Raw genomic sequence first — 26,132 nt, forward strand, 5'->3', positions numbered from 1 at the left:
TATATAAAAGCAAAGATATAAAAACACTGATTCTATTTTCCTCGCTATTTCAGTCAAAAAAGATCCAAGCCCAGCTGAAAGAACTTCGTTATGGGAAAAAAGATTTGATTTTTAAGGTGAGTTTATTTCAACGCAGTTTAGATACTGGCTTTGCTATTTAGTTAAATTAATCTGAGAGAATGATAACTGCCTTCATTAGTTTTAAGGAATCATTTAATTCTGTCTATACTGAAAAAAAAACTCAAAAGACCAAAGACAAATTTAATGCCATAATGTAATTTCAGAAATACTATGGATTTTTGTGGATTTATTTTTTTTGCAGACCACTTTAACTGGGGCAGTACTTTTTATTATATTAAGCAATATAATATAGGGCAAAGAAGAGAAGCTTCAAAGACTAAAATAGTATTTGATATCTTTCTGACTAGGCAAGATGAATGGAAAATACTTTATGAGCATCTATATGCATGCTCAGATAACGAAATGTTCTAGCTCCTTGCTGGTGACTAAAATCTGTTGCCCTACTCCACTCTATGTATTTTTCACCTTTCTTACTGAACAGCAGAGTACAGGTGGATATTCTTTTGACATCCATGGCAAATTAAATTTATGCTCAACATTTAGAATGAAGTTTGAAGTTTGTGATAAGCTTAGGTCTCTGGAGTGAAATTCCAATGATGTTCTGAGATACCTTTACAAGAACTGATGATTCTAGGAAAAAAAGAAAATAGAAGAAATGCCTGTTGGATATACAAACCAAATAAATAGTCGGTCTATATAGCTCGTTAAAAAAAAAAAAAGAAAGATAATTGGAGGGGCAGAGTGCACAGACTTTTCTCTGGAGGATATCAAGTCCATGTTACCATAAGGGAGGAGAAGTTACGCCCAATAAAAATTGAGGTCATGTGAGTGGTGGCTGCTAATTGAGTAGTGCTTTTATTCCTTGCATGAAAGATGGAGATAAGCAGTCATTTTCAAAGGGCCTAGAGCTAGAGTTACTTACAAAGTAATTAAACTCAGCACCAAATTTCTTCTGGAAGGCATAGGAAGGAATACTGGAGATACCAGATACAAAATGTGTCCCAGGTTAGTCATGGTGAATTCTGCTCTCGGGGCTCTGACTTTTAAAATAGGGAAAATGTTTACTTGCCCTCTGGGGAGACTATGAACTGATTTATTTAAAAGCTCCTTGAGAACATTAGATGAACAATGTTAATGAATTGTGAAAATGATTCTGTAGTCCTGTCTCCTGACAAGTTTGTATGCAAATACCTGAAACATCTCTCCACTCTTCGGTTCTCTCTGTGATAGATAACTGATTTCCTCATTTGATAAATCCTTTGTTTGCAGCCAGTGATATCTTGGTTAGCCATTTTCCTGACAAAAGAAAATTTCATTTAGAAAGAAAATAGAACAAAGAAGCCCTTGTGTTACCATTCTAAGTAGCTCAGGAAGATGTGGGGAAGAGAAGAATGCATTTGTTAATTTGTATTTATTTCAATTCTGAAGACGCACTGAGTGGAGTTGAAGCTGTGTGGTAAGAGAAGAGCGGAAAGCTTTTCAAAAATCAGCCTGATCTGAGAGGGGCTACAAAATTAGAACAAGAGCAGATGCTTTTTCATTTTGTATCTCGTTGCTCTGATACCAGGTGGACAGATTCCATGCCATCATTGCAATCTGAGGCTGTGTTGTGATGCTCTAATGTTTTGTGATCAAAGCAGTGGATGGATAGCCTTTTGTCTGTGGATAGCATGAAAATGATTTCCTGATTCCTAGTTCCTGTTAGGTCATAGAACTTCTACTCTTTCTCCCTCCCACTGGGATCCTATTCCATTACATCTTATGCTTTCTTCCTGCTTTGCTGGGGAAAGATAATTTGGAGAATTGCATTCCCTGTGTAACTGAACGTTACGAGCTTCTGATTGCTGCTCATTGGAAGGATGCATACTTGGGTCCATGTGATCTCTAGAGGATATGAAGGAGCTCTGCAGTCTGTACTTATGGAACTGATGCTTACTCTGGTAGAATTAATTGTGAAGATGTTTACAAAGAGAGAGTCTTATTGATTGTGCTTTTTTGCTTTTTGTAATCAACACTGAGAAACAGGTTCTTAATGAGCTTTACATTGTCAGAGTACTGATTAGAGCTTTGGGAATGAGTGGGAAAGAAAGAGGAAGGGTGGGGGAAGGCGGTGGGGAGATGATCAGAGGTTTGGAGCACCTCCTATAAAGACAGAGTGAGGGAGCTGGCTTTGTTTAGCCTAGAGAAGAGAAGGCTGCGAGTACACCTCATTGCAGCCTTCCAGAATTTAAAAGGGGATTGGAAACAGGAGGAGAATCAACTTGTTTACAAGGGTGGATAGTGATAGGACAAGGGGAAATGCTTTTAAGCTCAAGGAGGGAAGGTTTAGATTGGATGTCAGGGGAAAGTTCTTTACCGAGTGGTGAGGTTCTGAACCAGGCTGCCCAGAGAGACTGAGGATGCTCTGCCCCTGGTTGTGTTCAAGACCAGGTTGGATGGGGCCCTGGGCAACCTGGTCTAGCATCAGATCTGAAGGCTGGTGGCCCTGCCTGTGTTAGAGGAGCTGGGACATGATCCTGGCGTCCCTTCTAACCTAAGCCATTCTATGTTTCTACGACGGAATGTGTCTCCTGTAATACTCAGTGAATTATGTCTAGCTTTAACATTGTGTGACAGTAACTTAACAAGCAGTAGTAAATAAAACGCCAGTTCCTCATATTTGGCCCGTGTTCACTCTTCTTACAATTCAGAGATCTGTATAAGAAAGTGAAGGCAGGTTAAAAATAGTAATTCTTTATTTCTAGCACTTCTTACAAGAAATTCCTAAGAAACAGCTGAACTGACATTACACGGACGGACAAAGGATGTGTGTAAAAGAGTTAACTGAAGTCTGCTACTTGTAGTCAAAACTATTTTCCAGCTTCTTTTCTGCTGGCCCTGGCTGCTTGTCTCACCTCAGCATTAGAGTAAGGCCTTTGGCTTTCAGACACTCTCATTTCATATGATGTATTAGCTTCAGTTCTAATTATGTTGTATTATATTGTATTATAGTGTGTTATCTTGCATTCTGATATCCTGCTTAGTAAATTTGTTTCTTCTCAGATCATTGCCACTGGTTTTGTCTTTAGGCTCATCTCTCTCTACCCTTTTCCCCTTTTTCACTTTTTCCCCTTTTGGATATCTTAGTCCCAGAACTGGGCTGAACCAGCCCATAAACCATTGGCAGGAAACTTTTTCAGAAGTGCTCTGTGTGCCTGCGTGTGTACAAAAATGCAGGAGTGTTTGGTTTTCCAGTACAGTTCTGATACCTGTTTTTGTAGATAGTCAAGCCTGGCTGAAATTCATCCATTTCATAATATGGATTCACTTTTCCCACGATTTACATCTCCTGTTATTAATGTTATCAACTATCAAGTGGAGTCATGTTGAAAAATGAGATCATTTTAACACACTATAAAATACTCTTCATTATGTTCAACATGTCAAAATGCCTGTATTTCTTTTTATAAAGCCTTTTGGGGAAAAAGAAAAAAAAAATGTTGCTTTCTTTAAACTTTACACCTAGATTTATATAGCACAAAAACAATTATTTCATTTCTGATGATATTTTCCCACTACCCTGTTACAGTGAACACAATTTCTGTATCTCAGTGTTAAAAGATGATAAGAGGAGACTGAGGACAGTTTCAAATGGACGTGTCACGGCTAATTTTCTGAGAGGGTATGATAGCTCTTCTCACTTTCAGTCAATGACCTGCTGTGTGTTTGTTCGTCCAGTGCATTTCCTTAGCATCCAAATCTCCTGCAACCTCCCTGGGGAAATTTGACAATGCTGCTTAGGAGAAGTGAAACAAATAGCTGCTATAAACATAGTGTAATAAGAAACATTCAACTCTTTGTTTTGGTTTGCTTTTTTTGAGTGAGATTTTTAACTGTTGACTTTATTAGGGCTAAGTTCTATAACCTGCAGATTGGCTTCATTGCATCAAGTAATTGAGTAAGATCTGGAAGAAGCGTTCAGGTTATTAAGCATCTAACATGTAGCATTTTTAAACATTTTCTGGGAGAATGACTATCAAAGACTTCAGATATGGAAATATTCTCCAACAGATTTGCTTTGACTTTGCCAGAAGTTACAGGCTGAAGGACAAGGTAGCAAAAGAAAATGCCTTTTAAAAGTATCAATGACGTAGCCGGAGTCCACTGTAGTAGAAGAATACGTCTGAAAATATTCTTATTGATTTTTCCTATTAAATACACAAATAAGCAAGATTTTTTTTAATTACTGAGATTGTGAGGTACATTTTTAAATATATACAGTGATTCCATCAGCAACTGAGTTCTGTTAAAAACTGTTTTCTCAGGAAGGTATGGAAAACACAGAGGACATTCCTTATTTTCTTACGCTGGAGAAGATTTGATTATGTGCTTGTTATTTCTTCATAATGTTTATCCAGTTTGTTTTAAGAAGCCTGCAGCAGTTCAACCTACGTATTTCCACTGCTTTTGTCCATTAGCCTGAAAAGTAAGAAGTGCTTTCTGGTATCTCATTTGAATCTACCTTACTGAAATGGAAATCAACTAGCTACCATATCATTTTACATAGACTTAGAAAGTAGTTTTATTTTCCCTTCCCTTTATAGCCATATCCTGCAATTCTCACCCTGCACCCCTCCTAGAGTTCCTATTTTTTAAAATAATATATGTAGGGATTGGGTTTTATGGTTGTGGGTTTTTTTTCTTCCATGTTCTTCCCAGTACTAATTTGCATACAATTCATGTGGGGCATTATTCTCACCTGAACACATTTCCTTTGATCTGTGCCCACGTACAATGCCCTGAAGTGGCAGTGGAGAGAAAGGCTTTAATCACAGTGTCAAAGATTTCCTGTAGATTCGGCACCAGACCTTGAGAGACGACCCTAGTAGTAGGATTTTGAGTAATTATTTTGAGCTATGATTTGTGCTCTTGTAGTGAATGCCTCTGAGTTAGAAGGAGAATGCATCATGACTACAGGTATTGCAAATTGTTCTTCTTCATCTGTAGCCCAGGCATAATTGTCTTTGTGCTTTTATTACTAAAGATTTTTTGTGCAATAGACCAAGTGATTTTGTGATTGTAGGTGTTGAGGTACTCTGCAGGCCTGGAACTTACAGAGTGGTTTGCATTCCATGCTGTAATTCCATTTGTATACATTGTTTTATGGAGAGTCAGATAATAAGATTGATGTCATTCCTTTTCTGAAGCATTTTCAATACAAGCTAATTAATCAATCAGTGAAGTTAGATGCTTAATAGCTTAATCAGTATTTAATGCTCTTCCACTGAAGTCACTGTGCCTAGTGATGTATGACAGCCAGGATCATGTTGCTGGGAAGAGCTGATTTTTCTTCTTGAAGCACGATAATTTATAATTGTTACTTTCACAATTTGCTAGAAAATAGGTGTAATTTTATTCAAGAACTATCCTTGTTTGTGAAAAGTCATTGTAATGACAGGAAGGAAATTGTAAGTGTATTCTTCAAAGCAGCTGTGTTGATGGCTGAGGAAGTGTAATTGCAGATTTTATTTGTATTTGAAGCTGTTCTTACATGAAAACTCATCTATTTTATCTATTGACTTCTAGAATGGGATTCTGTAACAGAATTCAATTTTTTGCTATTTGGGAATAGTAGGGTTGAGTACACACTTTGTCACTACATTGTTCTGTTCTGTTTTTGTTTTTTTACTTTGCCAATGAAGTTGCAGCCTGCATCTTTAAATGGATGGCTGATCTTTAAATGGATGGTTGGACTGTGAAGGGTTTTATGGGTTATCATGTAGAGGGAGAGTTGGAAGATGAAGAGTTGATGGGGTCTTCCTTGAGGTAGTTCTACTCCAGAGCAATTGGACTAATTCACGTTTGAATTAAGTAATGGATTTAGTCTGTGTAGTTTAGGGTCCCTGTTGTTCTTGCTGCTTGCCACAGTTCAGTCTTTGAAGTTGCTAGATATCTTCTTTTTTGAAGTGGCAAAGCCTATTATACTTTTATCAAAAAGTATATGTTGATTATTCACATAAGGATTTTTTTCTTCATGAAGTCAGTGCTTTAATATACTTTTAGATATGTAGAGGGATGTTACCCACTACTGAACATAAAACTTTATTTCTCAGTTGATCAATTATTTGCAAAGATCATATAGGAATGCTTTCTGTTTTGATAAATGAATTTGAAAATCATATCATAGAACCCTTATATTTGGTAGGGACCTTTAAAGATCATCTTGCCCAACTCTCTTGCTATGAACTAGGACAACTGTAGCTCAGCCAGGTGCTCAAGGCTCCCTCCAGCCTTACCTTGAATATCTCGAAGGCCAGGGCTTCCATCACCTCTGGGCAATCTGTTCTAATGCCTCAACCGCCTCACTGTAAAAGTCTTTTTCCTTTTATCCAACCTAAATCTCCCCTCTTTAAGTTTGAAACCACTCCTTGGATTTGAGCATAGTGAGGCAGTGTGTGGTACACTTCATCACTGGTGACAGTGGGTCACCACTGCTGCTGCAGGTTCCAATGAGTATGTGCAGGCTCTTGTTCATTGCAGGTAAAAATGCATAGTTAATGGTGGTAACTATGTTGAAAAATAGTGTTTTGTAGCTGAGATTTGCTCTATCGAACAGTGTTATTGTGCTCTTTGTAGCTGTTGAAGTTTTCAAGGGAAAAAAAAAAATAGGAGGCATTACTTATGGAGCAAGCTGTGTACCCAAGACAATTTCTATTCACTAAATGTGGCCCAGACAAGCAAAAAGGTTGGACATGCACAATATATGGCTTTAGGCACACGTGTAATTAAATGGAATAGCTGCCAAGAGGGGTTATTCTCAGTTACATTTAGCTTCTGCAGCACTGTAGTGCAATAACCTGTGCAACTCAGAAGCACAAATCTGTGTATTTCTAAGGTACAAATAGTGCTTACAGAAATTCAGAGTAAGCACAGCCATTTCTGCGTACTGGATAACGTATTCGATTAAGCAGTTGTTCCATTTTCTGGTTAACTGGTTTCCAATTAAAAAGTTTTCCTATTCAGACAATGTAAATTATAAAATGAAAATTTATACACTGAATAATTTTGAAGCAGTTATTTGAAGCCTATTGTAAAATAAAATGGAGTTCAAGATATGCCATCTGTTTCATGTGTTGCTAAATATCAATTAGTTAATCATGTTTTCTTATTAAGCAGGGATTATTTAGTCTTCAATAAGCAGGAATTCTTGGTATGAAAAAAAAGGTTGAAGAGATTTATAATGAACTGCCAATTAAAATCCAAATGTATATTCTCTTGAAGAAAAAGCCACAAATAAGGAGAATGCAATAAATACTAGTAAACACTAAAATATATATATATGTATTTTCTATTTGTAAGTGTGCTGTCCTGTCTTCCTGTCTCTCACATCATCTGAAACTTCACCCTAAGTTTTTCTGGGTATGTTCATCCCAAGAAAGATGTTAGAAAAGATCTCCTTATTAGAATAAAACTTAGGACTTCTCCAAAGCCATTTGAAAGGCCATTAATGAAGGGTTTTAATCTTTTTTTCTGATGTCACTGATGTGTCTTACAAAGCTGATGGGATTTCAATAATTCAGCACTCTATGTTGTATAAATGTGATAACCGTAAATTCTTGACCATTCAAAATTATCAGAACAAAGACATGCAGACATTGCCTGCACGTATATGTGTATAAATGATGCTTTAGTTAAAAATTCACTCTGGTCTCTATTAATCGCTTGAAATAAATTTTAAATCACTTTGGATTTCTCTCTACTTGAAAAGCATACTTGTCCTTCTGGATTTGTTTTTTATTTTCCCCCTTAATTCTTTTTTTCCCCTCTTGTCCTCCCTTCCTCCCCTCTTATTCCTTTTTTTCCTTTTTTTTGCGTGATACTTACTATGCCTGGAATAATTTAAATATGGGCATTGTGTGTAATGTAATTCATGATGAGTATAGGTAAGTACATCCCTTTGATCTGGAAAAGTGCACTTCACAGACAGAAATTGCCCAGCACATTCTTTCAGGGGATGAGGAATTGACTTATCTCAGTTTTGTCAGTAAGTCCGGACTCTATAAGAAAAGATATTTTGAAGTTTTCCCAGACCAAAATTTGCAAAGGTCTTTTCCTCCTTCTGAAAAGTGGCCTTCTGTGGTCCTTGTGGCATTCTGCACTTCTACTTCATAAGCTACCTAAGCCACATAAATTGAACAGGCTCCTTAAAAAATGTTTTTAATTAAAACAGCAGTGTAACTATTGTCATAAAAATTCAGGCTTTGTGGATAGAAAGACTTGAGGAAAAAAAAAAATTGATCATTCTACTGTTTGAGGAATAAGTTTAAATAATCATCACTATTGTTAAGTGAGCAGTTCATCATTCCAGAACAGAAACGTTTTTAATGTCAAAATTTTATTATTGTTTGATTTCTGCTTAGCCAGCGGCCTTTTGGTTCAGTAATCTGTGAAATAAAATAAATATACATGAAAGATGCAGATTTCATCATAAGATTTCATAAATGACACCCATGGGAAGACTTTACTAACACATACCAGCCTGTCCTCTGGAAGAAAACCCTTCTTGCCAGAAACAGAAAATGTTTGCTTGATGTGATGTTGTTATTCTGTGTAACATTACTTCATTCTTTTTACGGGGAGGCACCTAGAAATGAAATCAACTACTTGTCCTCAAACTTAATGTGACTGGATTTCCACTGAGAACAGTGAATGATGTTTCTGCAGACATTGCCCTGGTGTGAAGGCAGCAGCTGATGCCTTTAGCTCTGGTTACCTGCTAGATATCAGCTACTCAGCTTGTCAGCTACCTCAGTAATTCATGTGCCTAAGAACAGCAGATAGAAATTTGCATCTTCAGATCTGGTGTTCCACAGATGGTGATGAATGGTAAAGCTGTCTGGCTCACACTAAGCAATGATTCATCATCCTCTGTATAATCCTAAGCCTTTAGAAATATGCACCATAAGAGCTGCCATACTGGCCTCTCATCTATCATAGCAATGCTATTTTGTATGATTTCATTCTTAGTGGCAATGAAATTTATCTAGTTATATATACTGGTTTTCAAATGTTGTTTCTCATTCACTGAAAGTGTATTAATCTGTATAACTGTAGTGGGAAAAAATATTTTAATGTGTAGCAATAATTACAGTGTAATTGATGTGAGAAATTACTTCGCCCAGTCCTGGTATTGAACTGTCTCTGTGTAAAAGCCAAATTTTCAGTCTTTCAAACAAAGAAATGAGCTTATTGGCAGGGTTTTGTACTATATTTAGTAGCAAGCATAAATGTTGCTGAACTCTAGGGAAATTCTTACACAAAAATTACTTTTTTTTCCCCCTTAACAGCCAGTGTAGTTACTCCATTTAAACTGCAGAAAATGAGATTTAAAAAAAAACACTCAGTATTGGCTGCTCTGCTGCACGCTGATGAGCCGCGCCAGAGGTCCATTCTCTGTTGTGTGTGAGACCGTGACTAGTATCAGCTCTAACAAGTGGGATACAGTGGGAATTATGAAGTGCATTCACAAGGGACTTCCCTTCATCTGAGCAAATGACTTCTGCTTTGAGGCAATATTGTCTCATGGTACAGGTTTTTGACTAATGAAAGCGTGACTGCTCTGATTAATCCACAGATAGAGGTGTAATCACGATCAGGGAAATACTGACAGACTTTTGTCATTTTATCAGCCACTACAGCCTATGCCTAATGCTGATCAATGACATCTCTTGAGGTATCTCCTCTCGAAGGACCCTACAGGCAAAGAGCACAGAGCTGTGTAAAAGCCAGCAGTCCTCCCACATGTGGGCTTGGGTGCATGACGCTGACTTCAAATGCACAACTTCCCACTTTCTCCCAGTGCAGTTGCATAGCTTGCTATTCCCATGACTTTTCCTTTTATATCTCCAGGGAAGAATGTGGAGAAATAAACTGGGAGTTAACACTTTGTGTACCAGCAGAGAGTAGCGTCTTATTAGGGACAAATATGTATGAATGTTTCCTAGTTTCTCTATTGATGCTTAGTTATGTTGATGTTTATATCTCAGTGTTTAAAAAAATTAACGTGTCAAATTACAAGCAGAAGTGAGATAAATGAGCAAAATAATTAAAACTTTAAGTAATTTCATGTTTTCAAAATAATACCATGATATGATTACAAATACTTCCTAGTGTGAAATTATCTGTGCTACTGACATTGAAATTAAAGAGTAAATTTACACTAACAAAATGGTGCAGATTTAAGTTCCCACATAAAAATACATTTTTTTTCTGCAAGGAAAATAGTATCCCATGAGGTCTGTTTTTTTGACAAGTATTTCTGACCCAATTCAGACATTTACTGAGAATCTCTTCCTCTCTCTCAGGCACTGCGTGAAAAATTATGGGGAAAAAAAAAATACAATGTAGATGACATCAGCTTTCTCTTTATTCCCACAGGCACAACAGCTAACAGATCTAGAGCAGAAACTAGCAGTAGCAAAAGACGAATTGGAAAAGGCCGCCCTTGATGAAGTAAGAGGTGTAACGTGATGTAAGCATGTTTATCAACTGTGAACGTTTCGGTATTAGACAAAAACAAGTGGAAGTCTTGCAGAACTTGAGATGCGTAGTTAATGCACATAGCTGGGACTATTTCCTCCAAAGTCAGAGGGAGTAATTGTGCTGCATGAAATGCATCTGCATGGTTATTTAAGAGGAGAAAAAGCAAGCTGAAAAGACCCTGGAAAGACTCCTAAAAAAGTATTACTCGTGCACTAAAATATTTCTCCTTGTTGGTCAGTATTGCAGTAACTGAAACCCTCCTTCTGACTGAGGATTTTGCCTCCAGCATTGCAAAATGCCACCAACATAAACAATGATCACGGTAGCATTATCCAAAGCTGTGTGTTTCTGGTGACATAGCAGGTGGTTTCTTGCTGGTATGCTCAGCTGTTCCAAACATTAATTGAAAACTTAAGTGCATACTCTCTTCGCATGCGTGTGCACTCAGTAGTGCCCATGTGCTGCTGTCTGTGGCAATGACAAATGGACAATGCTTGTGCTAAATATCTTCTGAATGCAGCTATTTGTTACAATGCAGAGAGTTGGGAAGGAGAAAGCAAAGAACATCTCGCATCAGGAACTTCTAATGAGAAAGCTATTAAGGAACTCAGTCTGCATGTTAAAAGGGGACTTGCAGCACTCCAGGCTGACTTCTCTGACCCTATGTTTCTTTCCTGGTAAATATTATGGAATTTTAATTTAGGGCTAGGTTATTATTCTGTAGGCTTTCCAGAAGCGTGGAATCATCTTCTGGCAAATTATCATTGAGAAAGTCCTTGGGTGGCATCACTGTTTGCATGCTGTGAAGGTGACATGGAAATGAAGCACTGTAAGTGAAGGAAAAGAAAAAGTTCATATAGGTGGAGTTGTGAAAGAACTCTGTGAGACACAGTGTCCACACTTATTTTAAAGGCAGACTAATACAATCATTTAAGTTTCTACAAATCTTTTTGGCTGTGGCTGAGAGCTTTTCTCTATGAACTAAAAATACGTGGAGATGACCACAGTAAAGACTTTGCCTTCACTGCTTTGACAGTTCTTGCACATGTAGTAGGAATGGGAGCCATGTAGAAAGCAGCACATATTTTTTGGATCATGAGCTGTTTTGGAAATGAATAATTTCCAAATGAGTGATTGAGTCTCAAACTGTGACTATAAGTAGGCATAAAAAATAATTTTTCTTTTGGGAGGATATCAGGATTCTCTTTTTATTATTTGTTTTAAAATATTGCTTGCGTAGATGGTAGACTATATTATATGTCAAGAGTATACTCAGGGGGAAAAAAAAGACATGCATAGTATCTTGATACTACTTTTGATAGACAGACAGCTGATACATGCAAGGTTGTTGAGAACTTCGTTAAACAACATCTTTGATTGTTTCCCTAAATTGTACACTTGTGCTGGGGATGATTCAATCAGTTGGACTTCATACAGTTCACAATTTTGATGATGATTTGCATGGCATTATCCATTTTTAATGATTTTGCACATACATTTTCTTGGATGCAATGATATTTTATCAAATGTGAGTTGCCAGTGGCAATTGCATCATCTATTAATTTTGTAAGTCTCCCTTTTTTTTTTTTTTACCATCACCAAGGTGATATGAATAGCTATACCCAATGTTGATAAGAGATAGACAATCAGTTTAATGTAATTTTTACTGCTCCATATAAATAAGGTACTTTATTTTCATGGCACCAAAGCAGCCATTACTGTAGTGACATTATATCCATCATCCATACCTCAGATGAAAATGGCAAGGTGAACTGTATCTATAGCCTAAGTACTTCAATCTATTACCAAAGCACAACATTTGGAATTTGCAGCTTTATTCTTCAAATTTATTTTCATAGATTTTCCCTTTTGTTCAGTTTATCTGATGAGACAAAATGATTTTAGAAAAATCCATTTTTTTTAATCAGGGTTATATCTGCCGCGCTTTCCAAACATTGCTTAATCACCATTAGTAAATGGTTTTGAGTTTTTTGCAATCAGATTTGCTACCAAATAACCAACGTTTGTAACAGTGTCCATTTGAGTTTTAATTTTGTTGATGTGGCAGGCATTTTTCAATTTGTCTATTTTGTCTTTACAAAGCATTCCATGACATGCACTAAATTTGGCTGCGTGTTTTTGCAGATAAAGTCTTTTCAAATGGTGATCTTTGAAAACTGACAGATTTTCCTTACAAGTTAAACATAGTGCTGTATTGTTTGTCTTGACAACAAGGTGCTCATCTTTCAATTTTTTTTTTTTAGTAATTGATTGCTGCACTTGTTAATACATCTGTCTGTATTTCTACTTGAAAAATAACAGTACTCTAGAACATGTTGCAAACACAATCATGCAATCATGAGAACATCGTTCACCAATAAAAAGATTTAACTTGGTTTAAAGTACAATCATACTCTTAACAGGTGGAAAGGACTACAGCTTACCTGCTCCACAGTGCAACAACATGATATGCACATGTATGTACATGAGGGAAGTCATCCTTCTGTTGGATTAAAATCAACTTTTAGAATGTGGAAAATTACTAATAATTCTGAATATTATGAACAAACTTCCATGCAGAGTCTGTGTCTATTTGCAATAGTTGCAAATATCTGCTTCTCTCTGCTATTTAGGTAGAGAGAAGCTAGAATCTGGACTCAGTAACATTTGGTACATATTTGTTCCTTTAATGGTAACAGATGTATGAGCAACAATCGATGTAGATAAAACACCGGGATGAAAGGGAAGAGGGCAAAGACCTCTTAGTACCTAATGCACAGTAACTTATTCATATAAAAACTACATAAATCTGTCTTAATTCTTGCACTAAATTAAAAAAAAAAATCTAGTACTAAATAAAATTAAAAAAAAAAACAAAAAAACAAAAAAACAACAAACAGCTGCTGTTTGTAAATGTTTGCTTTGATACAGATAGGTAAAGCAAGTAATTCTGTTTGTAATAGCACATCTCGGAGAACTGATGATTTCTTCTTTTCCCCAGGAGTCACAGCTGAAAGCTCTGAAGGAGACTGTGAAGCTTTGCCTGTCCTTCGTTCTGCACAATCAGCCTCCTGCTAACCATCGAGTCCCTACAAAACCAGCAGAGAAGCTGACATCTATAGCTACAAAGGGCTCAAAACTTCAATTTCCAGTGACAAGCACCAAGGTATGGTTTCTCCCTCACTTTATTTTCAAGCATCTCTGAGAGTGTGCCCCATAAGAGCATCAAACTGGAACTAAGGAGGGTTTTAAATTAATTGCAAGATTACAATGATTTTTGAAGATTCTCTGCCTCTTGCTGATGTCAGTAAACTCATACAAAGTTGGAAATGGGTTCTTGTTTTGCTGAGAAACAGAATTCTCTGTGGCTTGCTAACTCGACCATGTCTGCTTGACAAACCTACAAGGGAGAAGGATTAACGCCTAAAAATAAATGAGAATGCAAATAAATAAGATGGTTTACCTGCTGGACACTGATAATGTGTTTGTAGTAATACAACACTGAACAGTGAGTTCAGTGTTATGTTTCTCAAAGAAACCCGCTACAAAAGCCAATATAGAAGTCTAAAGCAGGTTGGAACATACATTCAGAATTTGCCAAAAGGGATGCTATAATGGGCATGGGAACATATATTTAGGAAACAGGAATGGCAACTTAGGAGAAAGTATGATTCAATAGATTAAAGCTTTTTTTTTTCTACAGTTAAAATTTACAATGAGTGATGGATATCCCTATAGTTTCCACCTCCAGGGTTGCATTTTGCTCACCTGTTCAAGCGATTCAGTAAGTTTAGACCAAGCCTAAGGAAGAAAATTTTACAGCAGTGAAAGGATGGGGAGAGAATTTCATCTCCTCCTTAAATTCTGAAAGTCTTTCGTGAAATATAAAAAGGAATGGCCAACTCGCAGCCAATTTGTAATTTTTATGTAGCAGAAGTTGATATGCACTATTAGTACAAAGATTGAAGCCAAAAACCTGTAATTAAAACTGACATATAATTTCAGAACTTTGAATACAATCATAAAATTGAATCTCGTATTGCTACTCTTACCATAATGATTGTAGGTTCCTTAACTATTTAATACTGAGAAAGCTCCACTTCCAAAGCCATTACCTCTGGAAACAATTCAGTGTATTAATTAATAACAGCCCATTAGAGTATGAGCTCACATTTAGATTAAGATTACAAGTTCTATGTTCTGAAGGAGACTGAACTCTTATTGAGTGACATACAAATTGAGTTTTACCCTGGGATTTCAGGAGCCCATTTTCCCTAGTGAACCTGGCCATGAATTGTCTGTTTTCTTCCCATTGCCCTCCTCTTCAGGTTGCAGATGTTCACACCTCTGTCATGAGAACACTGGTTCTCTGAAAGATGGGACCTATCATATCACTGTGCCTGTGTTTGAGATTGATATGGGCTCAAGGACTTTGAAATCTCCTTGGTTTTATGAGTATTCCTGTAGCACAAAACAGGAATGCAATTTAGAGATGGGAACTGAATTTTTAATGCTTGTTTGAAAGGCAAAATGGTCTTCATTCTTTTGCCATAATCAATTAGATTTTGTGTTTAATGCACCTGTTTATTAACTGTAGCAGTATTTCCTTGCTGCAATCTGACTTTTTAGGCACTCTTGGGATACAGAGTAAGTTATACTGCCTCTTTAATAGGCATTGCTCGCATTGCTATGCACATGGCATATGCCATGAAAATGTCAACAAAAATAACGATTTGCAGTCCTGCTCTTCCCCATATTGACACCTCATTGTTATAAGTCTGTGCATTATCTGTGATTATAAAACCACTGAAATCTGTTTCTGTGAAATAGGCTGTCAAGTCACAGTAGGAAGTCCTAAATTATACTCTCCACATCTGAGCCATATTATAAAAGGTTTTTCATTTTTTTATTTTTTTAAAGAATGACTGCCATTCTTGTGTATCTTCTTTTTGGCAATTTTTTTTGATCTTACAAACCAGCTCAATCTAACTACTGGTGTATACTGTTCTTTCTCTATTACATTTGCACAGTCATTACAATATGGCAGTCTTGTATTTAGATGAATATAAGTGTTTGACTACTTTAAATATTTTTTCTTACTTGAAAATAGAAATTTAAGCGTTTCGTCATGTTTGATAAGCAGCAGTCAAAACTTCAGGAAAGAAATGATCATTTGTCTGGTAAAAATCTTCTAAGATGTTCTCACCCAATTTAAAAATGTTATTCTAAAATCGTTCAACTCGTTTAAATATACTGTATGCATCTGTATTGCTTTGATACACATTTATCTGTGGGATTGGGATACTTAATAAAACCAGTGAAAATAAGAAGGTTATATTTTCATATTCATAGTTGACAATCACAATATCAGAGTGCTTGTCAAAGAACATATTTAAGAGTACAACACAGAAAGATTAATTGGGATAATATACCAAAATTCTTGTGAAGGTTCACTATGAATTGCTAAGGAGGTACTTTATTCTTTTAGGAGATTGGAATATAATTATTATAATTATACATAGTTTCAAAAATCAATGCATAGAAGTGAATAAATTAGTCTAAAAAAAAAGGAAAAAAAAAAGAAAAAAAAAAACCAACAAAATTGTTGATTGGATGTGAGAAATTTAGAAATCTTAAGGGACATGTGAGATATGGAGGTGATCTGATCAACCAGCATGGCTTCCCAATGGGCAGACTGTGCCTGATCAATCTGGTGACCTTCTGTGTTGGAGTGACAGTGCTGGTGGAAAAAGGAAGGACAACTGATGTCATCTACTTAGATTTCTGTAAGGCTTTTTGGTCCTGCACCACGTCCTTATCTTTACATTGGAGAAATCAGTATTTGAAGAGTGGACAATTCAGTGGATAAGGTAATCCACTGACATACCAAACAACTCAGAAGTAATAGAGTCATTAGATGGAACACTTTCTTACTCTGTTTGCTTTAATTCTCCTTTCTAGAAAGTGCTAACATTCTACTTAGTAGATACAAGATACCGGTGCCCCAAATGTAAAACAAACAAACAAACAAAAATCCAGCTTCAATAATTTGAAATATTAATGGCAAAGCAAAATCAGACGTGAAACATAGAAACAGACTCCATTTGCAGTAGGAAGGTAGAATATACAGATAATGGGGAATACAATAGAAAAGATACTGGAATAACAGCAACTGGTTTGCTCTAGGGAGTTTTTGTTGTTTCACATATTCCCCAAATCAGTTCTTTCATTACAAATGCCCTGTGGTTTTTGTGTATTTCATGAACTGCAGTGTTTTAAGAGTAGAAATAGCCAAGAATTTCAAGCTCTGAAGAAGAAAATAATACCCTCATCTCATTCTGCACATAGCTTAAACAAAAGACCACCTACAAACATCGCTTCTGTGGCCTCGTCTTGATAGACGAAACACATGCTGAATGACAACTATACTTCTGTAAAAATGGTAATACTGTAGGGTATTATAATGATAATTGAGTATAAATTTGAAAAGAATTTATAATTACACCTATAACGTTCTTCAAAATATACATAAACACGTCGGTAGAATAAATAAGATTTCAGAGTGCTTAAGATGTGCCTAGTCCACATTTTTGAGGACTAAGCAGCTTATTTTTTGGTCATATTTTAAAATCATGTTTGCATAGCATAGAAAACTAGTACAGTAGGTTCAAATTCATTAAAAAATTAGCCAGCTGAGTGTGGTAATTTATCTTCTCATCTTTGTCTCGAAGTAGGTCAAGAAAAAAAGTAAATCAGAACAAAGTACATGAGGAAATTATGTCTATTTCCTAAAATTAGAGCTTTTATCTATCAGATCATGTATCATAATATTCCAAGATAAATGAAGGTTCTGGCCCTTGAACAAAACAGTTTTTTATTTTTCTTTTTGTCTTTATAGGAAAGATTAAGATTCTAAAGTCTTTTCTAATGCATCTGATTTATTTTTACTCAGGGTGACCTCTACACAACACTTTGAAAACTTAACTTGGGACTTATTTTTCTTCAGGCAGTAAATTTCAAACTGATATTATGGCACTGTGTCAGGAAGAACTCCCAATTCTGTCAGTAATAACCCCACTCTAGAGACCAAATGACAAGTAAAAGGGCTCTGTTTGTTAAAAAAAAAAAAAAAAAAAAAAAAAAAAAAAGAGGGTTTGCTGAATTTAAAAAGAAGTTACGGATAGAGATTGCATATTTGAGATATATGATTTTTGCTTATATTTTGCTTTGCAATTTTCTGTTGATTTTGCTGAATACTTCCTTGATGTTGCACGGTCCACTCTCTGCCCCTTCCTGGAAGTTTGGCTCGTGATATTTCAAGCAGTCAAGTTTTTTCCTCTTGCCTTATTTTTTTTCATTTTAATTTTTTTCATTTCTAAATAATGAACTTTTGTTACATGTGTTTTTCACAGTTACGTAGAGCAAAGTTTATTTCATGTTAAATTTCACTCCAAGATGATACAAACCAATGCAGCTATGGCAATGGATGCTCAGATCTCTTCAGAAACTAACTGTTTCATGACTGTGGAGAAAAAATTAGTGGGAGTTTCATAACTCTGCCAGAAGAAAGGGAAGTTGATACTACGGATGAAAAATAACACATCTGTGGTCATCACTGAATGAGAACATCAAGGATAGAGAGCAGGAATGGGAGCATTAGGGCCCTAGGAGGACTGCCATCTTTGTACCTTTCTGCTTTTCTACATACTGCATTGTTCCACCTTTGCTTCTGACATTTAATGAGGCATCACTGGCATATGAAATTACAGTTCGTTGCATTAAGCACTGGGATTGGGAAACTAAGTAAAAAAGAAGGTAATTACTAAACGCAGACAGTGTAAAATGGTATTGGAAAAGGATGCCCTCCACTATTTTAGAATTTAATTTCAGAGTGAGTGAGGAATGCTTATGTCCTTCTAAGGTTCTTATGGTAGAAATCTCAGGTACTAAGAGTATCTGTAAGCCCAACATAGTTAGAAATTTGTTTTGAAAAAGATAAAGGCAATGCAATTTTAGAATTCCTAGTATGATCTATACCTTCAAGAAATGTTCTTTTTTCTTTTTCTTTTTTTTTTTTTTTCTCTCTTTAGGCTCATAGATTTTGATTATCATTATAATTAACTGAATGCCAACCACAGTATTGTATTATATTTTCTTTAATGATGATTTGTAAGAGTATGGCAACCCTTCCTCTCTTCCTCTGATATTTTATTTTCTGAATTTGCCTTGGATTGAGTATGATGTTTTCTCTGAAAACTTCCATAGACCTTTTTCTAGAGTTCTTCAGTGACTGATTTTTAATAAAATTTTATTACATGCTCGAAAACATTTAATGCCAGAGATCATTAAATTGAAAGCTCAAATTCCTTGATTTTATTGCTTACTTTAAAGAAGTCTCCATTATTAGCATGTTCCCTTGATATTAAATTAGTTTTGGATTTGTTTGTTCTTTGTTTTTCACTAAGTACAATCAGTGGAAACCAGGGGGTGGGGAGAAGAGCACCTGGCATCTCTTTAGTTCATATCCCAAAATAATATTTTCATTTAGTAACATCATTATAATTAAAATCATTCAAGTTTTTGTGACATTATCTTTATAATTGCCCACATTTCATAGATTAGTTTTTTCACCTCTCTTCATCTCGTTATGGGCTACAAGTAGCTGATGATAATTATTGATGTAGGTTTCCTGTGTACCGCATCAATTACTAATCTTCTGTTGCAGAGCTTCACTTTATATGTATATGTAAAGTCTAGTGGCAAACGTTAGAGCTAGTTATTATTTTTCTTTTATTTGAAGAAAGATGTGATTTGGAAAATTTTAAAGATGCATCACTGATTCTTGAGAACTGAGTATTTGGGGTATACTGAATAATCTAGTAATTTGATTAAAACCATTGCACTGAACCATCAAGCACAAAGAAAAACAAACAAAACAGAATAGACCTAAGGCATTCAAGTTCAATTTAGTTTTGAGTAATCTAAGAAATTACCCATTGACCTAAAGCTGACATTTCATTCCAGAATTTTTAAGCTATGCCTTCTTAATTTATTGTGCTGTATATCTGAAATGCCATATATTTCATTTTGGTTAAGAGAGTAATATCCATTCATTCATGGAATAGCTCACATTCAATTAAAACAATTAAACAAAAGTTTTTAGTATTAAGCCTAAGCTTGTTAATCTGAAAGTTAAGAGGATGGTGGTTAAAATGAATGTTTGAAGTGGTGACAAATGAGTTTTAATGTTGATATTGAATCTTTTTCATTACTATATATTATGAGAAAGTTCTTTAAAAGCAGTAGCCCTAGTTTCTGTTCATACACCTGTGGTCATGATGACAACTGCTTTGTCAGGGACCTTTTTTATGAGGATTGGTTTTAGAAGAAGAGCTCAAAGAAACAGAGAATTGGAAGAGAACAGTTTATTCTGGGAAAGCGAATTCTTTTAAATTATAAAGTCTTCTCTATGAACTCAGATCTGAATCTTAGCTTCTACTTCAGAAACGTTTCAGCTTTACTGAGCCCATCCTTCTTGCACTGACTTTTGTCTTCCTGAAAATGCAAGTGCCTGTGTTTAGAACTGTAACTTCAGTATCTGCTTATGCTCATCTGAGGAGGCTGTAATTACATAGAAAGCATACCCTGACACAATGTACTACTGCTGCTCTGAAATGTAAGAAGTGTTATAGAGCGTTAATTGTCCCTCAGCTAATTGCTTTTTTCTTTTGTGGTGGGTGCAGAGAACCAAAACTGTTATGGAATCAATGTGTTCATTTTGTTGCTTCAGTTTAAGTACTACAAAGTCAAAAACCATGCAACTAACAAAAAATCAAGTCTAACATACTTATGTACATTACATTTTGTAAAGCTTTGAAGTTTTTTTTTTCCCTTCATGAATGGATAGCCTGTTTTAAAACACCAGAAATATTAGAAAATTGGGGGGGGGGAACAGTTAAAGGAGTCTACTTTATTCTCAAAACCAAAAAGGAAATCAGTGCAAAGTTCCCACTGTCTATTGCTCTGGGGAACCACCAGCTGCATGTGAAGTCATGGTGAGACACATGGTGAGAGATGGTGATTGGTGAGGAGATCCCTTTGTCCATGGTTTTCGGGAGCATCCATCTTCCTGGACTGTGATTCATTAGGGACTGTGTCTGTCCTTCCTCATTCTTAGGTCACTGTCTCCATAGAAGGGTTCTGGCTGAGAGGTGGAGGCCATAGTCTGATGATGTCTGCCTGGCTGCAGCAGTAAAAGACAGGAGAGTTGTTAACAGGAGCAGTTATTCCCTTTTACCAAGGACAGCTTCTGTCTCCTTGCTTGGGGCTCTCCTAGCCTCGTGCCAAGGCTGTCCATCCCATGTCAAGCTTCTCAGCAATCAGGAGTACATTATTTTAAAATGAAATTCAGAGGAGTTTTCAAACCTATGTATGAAGTCAGAGAGAGAAGATTTGTTTATGTATTTAATTCTACTCATGAACACAAACCTCTCTCTCTTAACCCTCCTTGAACTTTCCATACTACAAAATATTAGGTATCCCAGTTTGCCCAATACATGAGAAAACAGATGTTAAAATTTGATAATGATTAAGGGGATGACAAATTATAAGATCATAAGTATGTACGTGGCTGTTAATAAATTTTTCTCCAATAATCCTGGTTATTTATATGACGATACAACAAACATTTCTTCCATTTTAAGCTTAGTAAATTCTATTTTCTTGTTTTATCTGCAAATAAATTTACAGTAGACATCTAGAGCTACTGCTAAACAAATGTCTATTAGAAGAAATAAGAAGTGAAAAGATCCCTATCAAGTAAGCTAATGGCATTCTGGCTTTAGACATATGTGCTCATGAGTAATTAGACCACTAAAAATAAAAATTCTACCTTTCTACCAGCAGTCTGTGGATATGCTGATGGACTCATATTTGCAGTTAGCCAGTGTTGGCATCTGCTATGAATTTCTTGTATCATTATACAATTTAAGGACAGAGGAAACACTTGTGAGCACCTAATTTTGGCAAACATATTTCCCACAAGTGTTCTCTGTAAGTAATTATCTTAATCTGCCATTTTACCATTGATATAAAAACTTTGCAGTTTAATGCTTTTCTTCACGCTTTCAGCACACCACATGGAAAGATGCATTCCATAGTTTTAAGAGCCCAAAGAAGTCTTTCTCTTTTGAGCCAATACATCACAACTGATTTCAGTTCAGTACTGACAAAGTACATACTGTTGTCATTCATATTCTACAGTGAAGAAAAAGAACACAGCTAAGCAAATGGCATATTACTGAGTTAAAATTTACTAAGCCAAAGTGTGATTCAAGAGATAATGTGGAAACAGCTTCACTCATTAGTGAGCAGCATATCCAACAGTTGACTTTTTCCCTTGTAAGCCCTGCCTGTTTTCCATCAAGAAGATTGGCACTATATAGGTGAAATTTGGGTTTAAACTACCTTGAGATACCATTCAGAGAGACTTTGATAGGCTCAAGGAGTGGACCAAGGAGTACCTTATGAAGTTCAACAAAGCCAAGTCTTGCGCCTGGGTCCTGGCAACCCCTATTATCAGTACAAGGTGAGGGAGAAAAGGCTCCAAGGAGACCTGTGAAGAGCTTTTCAGTATCTATAGGAGGAGCTGTAAGAAAGAAGGGGGCAGACTCTTTAGCAGGATCTGTTTTGATAGGACAAGGGGAAATGATTTGAAACTAAAAGAGGGCAGATTTAGATTGGATTGGCCTTTAATGGTCCCTTCCATCTCAAATAATTCTATGACTCTATGTTCTGTTATTCTAAATTATTAGCAAAGGGAATCATTAAGCATAGGATTCAAGAATTGTGGAAAATTTTGAAAGGAAGACAGCTTAAATCCCTAGTTCTTCCAATTACAGTGCTCCCATGGTTTTTAAGTATTCTATTTGGATTCCAGTTTAGCAGTGACTATTGCCTGCTCAGTATTTCACAAATCACTTAAGGTAAATGTTCCTAGGAGTGCTAGGTTGATCATCTGTATTTGGTAGAATGATTTTAAAAATCCTTTATGGGAATATATATATATTATATATATATTATATTATATATATATATTATATATATGTGGTATTTATAATCTGTCAGAAATATACTTACCCTCACAAAAAGAAGTGCTATAAACTACAACTGTTCACTGTACACTTATCTTGTCTGAATTTATTTAGAAATATTGCAGTGCTGTTTATTTAGGCATCCTACTGACATGACTGTGTAACTGTCAGCTTGGGAATACGCAATGGCATTCTAGAAGGAACACATTTTTTAGTTTTAGTACCCCTCAAATATTGACTAAATAGAATGGGAGTGCAAGGTGTGATTCTTAGTACATCGGTGTAATCATAGAGAGCAGCAAGGGGATTATGATTTATATTTTTTCCTTCACAAGTTATGTTCCCATTATAGTAATGAAGTATAAACAATAATCCCAGCTGTCTTTAATTTAGCTGTCTTGAGTATTCAGAGCACTTAACCTTCAGCTGATAGCTGACAGTAAATACAACAGGAACAGCTGATGAAGCAAGAATTAGCAGCCTTGTAGGTTACTGATGGCTGTATAATGGTAACACACTTGGGTTGATGGTTGAACTAGATGATACTAGTGTTTTTTCAACCTCTGTGGTTCTATGATTCTAAACCATGTCCCATTGTAAACAGCAAACTTGTTACAGGTTGTTGATCATAGGTTATTTGGGGAAAAAATTGAATAAGAGAAAAACTTTATTTAGTCAAGTATATTCATACTGTGAAACTGTTTTAATGGATGAATGCCAGATGTGCCTCACCTCTGGACCAGAATTCCATTAGCTGCTCGTAGATTCTAATACAGGAAAGCAGCAAAATATACTTGAAAATGGTGCTGGAATGGCTCACACAGAGTTGCTCAAAAAGATTAACTAACTTGAAGAAAATCTACTTTCATATTTTGCAGAGAGTTCTGTCACAACAAGTAAATGATAAATGTAGAGAGATATACAGATTGTATTTCATCTGATTCATCACCAAATCTAAACTTTAATATCAGCTTCCTGTGGGGGGAAAAAAAAAACAAAAAATAACTGTGCTGAGTGATGAATGGATGGTTGATTCAGGAAACTAGAAAAGAAGAATGTGTGGATTAGTGAAGTTGTCTTGAGAATCTAGCATTGGAAGAGCAACATTTTAGCTTTAAGGATCGTCATGTTTTGTGAATAGACACAAGCTTATATGAAAACTTGAATTTCTACTCTATTTTCCTTATGTAATGATGGATATATTGCTATGGAACGCATTAAGTAAGCACTAATAAGACTAAAGACTTTGTGGTTGTAAAGCAGATGATAATCAAAGGAATCAAAGTGTAGTTTTTAATTAAATTTAGTAGTTTTAGTCTGTCAAATACTGACAGAATACTCAAGGAGAAGCACTGAAGTAGACATGTAAGTGTGCATTGTGTACCTTTCTCATGCTGTTTTTTTTGTTTGTTTGTTTTGGTTTTTTAACCAGTGCCTCTCTGTATTTGATGCCCTGGGTGTGTAGTGCTGGTATGAAGAGCTCTGTAAACCTTCTGGATGAATGTTTAACAGTGCAGGAATTCAATGTTTTGAGTTACAGCTGTATACATCATATCAGTATTTTCCCTACTTAGAGGAGAGTTACCAAAATCCATACTGCTTAACTTCAATGAGCAGTGTTCTCCACAAACAAGTTTTCCCCAGAAGAAAGGTGTATATGATAATTAATGTTTTTCAAAGTCATGATTTCTTTTGCTCGTTATTTGCTGAACCAACCTATTAAAAATTGGTTAAAGCCCTGAAGATTTTTTTTTTCCTACAGAAAGCACAACTCGCAACATTCCCTTTTCCACATGCTCAAAAATCCTACAAAATCCATACAAAAGGAGTTTGTGAGCATTTTGGAGCATTTTGTACACAATCAAAACTACAGATGTGTTTTATCTAGACGAAAATACTACCTTTCTAATATGTTAACCTTGTACAAAAATTCAGTGAGATTTCAAGTTGCTTGATTTGTTTCAATGATTTAATGGTTAAGCTGAAAAATCAGCTTAATCTCCAGGTATATTGTTTATAGTTTAAAAAGTACATATCCTTTATTGTTGAAGTTTTTTGTTTCTTTTTATTTTTTCAAAGTGTGCATTAGTATTTCACTGGAGCTCAAGAGAAATAAAGAATACTGATCTTAGCACATAACACAAATAGATGCCTTGAGCTCTTGTGCTGCACACAGTAGCATTTGTACAAATGCTGTACAAGCTGTGCTTTGCAGTTGAATATTTTTAATTGCTTAATATGGAACATTTACAAAGTTTTCCTACTCCTTTGTGGAATGTATGCTATAGTTTACTTGCCATCCTGAGTTACATTTGTTCCCATCTTTGTGTTTTAAATGCATGTGAAGTCTTAGAAATTCTGAAATGCATTCACTCACTTCACATGCTTAGAGCACAAAAGAAAACTTGCATTTGTTGGCAGATAATTTCTGTATTCTACCACAATATATTTAATTTTGATTGATGGTTACTTACTATTCCTTTGTGAGGCAAGTCATGTAAGATTCAGCACAACCGACATAAAGAAACAAAGTTCTTTTCCATTAATTTCCACTAATTAAGTGAGCCTGTAGTTTGCCATGTTGTACTTCTGTTTCATCACCTACGAAATAAGTGGCATTGCCTACAGAAAAGCACTGTGGGAGAGCTCTTTGGAACGTGCTGATTGTTATGACATCCATGCTTTTTCATCATTTTGAATAAATTCCAATACATAATGTGACCAGCAACAATTAGAAATAGGAAAATGAGATGAAGATAACCTCACAGGAATAGCTATCTACTGTTGTTGGTGTCACATAGATGTGTTATCAGAATATGCTGTATTTGCTCTTTTTATTTGTCATTTGTGCCTATTGCTTGCTTTATTTTTTATATTACTGTATAAGGTGTAGGATAATGGTTGCCTCTTTTCATATGTCTTTGATACCTTGTCTCAATAATAATAATAATTTCTACCTTTTTTTGATACCTTGTCTCAATAATAATAATAATTTCTACCTTTTTTTTTTTCTTTTTTCTTTTTTTTTTCCCCATGTTGCTGTTTGTTGTTGTTTAATGAGTAGTACTATCTGGGTGATGAATTATCAGCAACCAGAAGGCTTTGATTTGTGTAGGTCATTCAGCTAAAGTTCTGTCTCTCCCTGTGTCCTTATGTGATCCTTCAGGTATTCCAGCTGCTGAATTGCTTATGAATTTGAATTGCTCTTTGCAGATCACAGCAGAAGTAGGTAGAAAATAGAACATTGAGAAACAGAGTGCTCTGACAGTACTGAGAGGACCTATGAGGGGATTCTATAGCCTCAAGTTATGTTCTCAGGACAATTGTCTTCAAGGTGCACTATGGAAAAAATATTTTTAAAACTGTTGTTTATACTTAGAAACAAATGAATTTCTTGCAAAATTTCACCAGACGCTCCTAGAAGATGTGGAAAATCAT

General features: G+C 35.7%; 1 protein-coding gene across 3 annotated transcripts in view; it reads left to right on the forward strand.

Moving 5' to 3' along the window:
* Positions 1-26,132, forward strand: part of LUZP2 (leucine zipper protein 2) — a 113,967-nt gene that overhangs the window by 68,464 nt on the left and 19,371 nt on the right. For 2 of the 3 annotated variants that reach the window (XM_052694376.1, XM_052694375.1), the window contains exons 7-9: positions 54-116; positions 10,498-10,572; positions 13,604-13,768. In XM_052694376.1, coding sequence (XP_052550336.1) covers positions 54-116; positions 10,498-10,572; positions 13,604-13,768 — 303 coding nt within the window. The remainder of the gene's footprint in view (positions 1-53; positions 117-10,497; positions 10,573-13,603; positions 13,769-26,132) is intronic. The other variant, XM_052694377.1, reaches the window with a different exon arrangement.

This window comes from Tympanuchus pallidicinctus, unplaced genomic scaffold (genome assembly GCF_026119805.1).
Source record: "Tympanuchus pallidicinctus isolate F22 unplaced genomic scaffold, pur_lepc_1.0 scaffold3, whole genome shotgun sequence".
NCBI classification, from domain to species: Eukaryota; Metazoa; Chordata; class Aves; order Galliformes; family Phasianidae; genus Tympanuchus; species Tympanuchus pallidicinctus.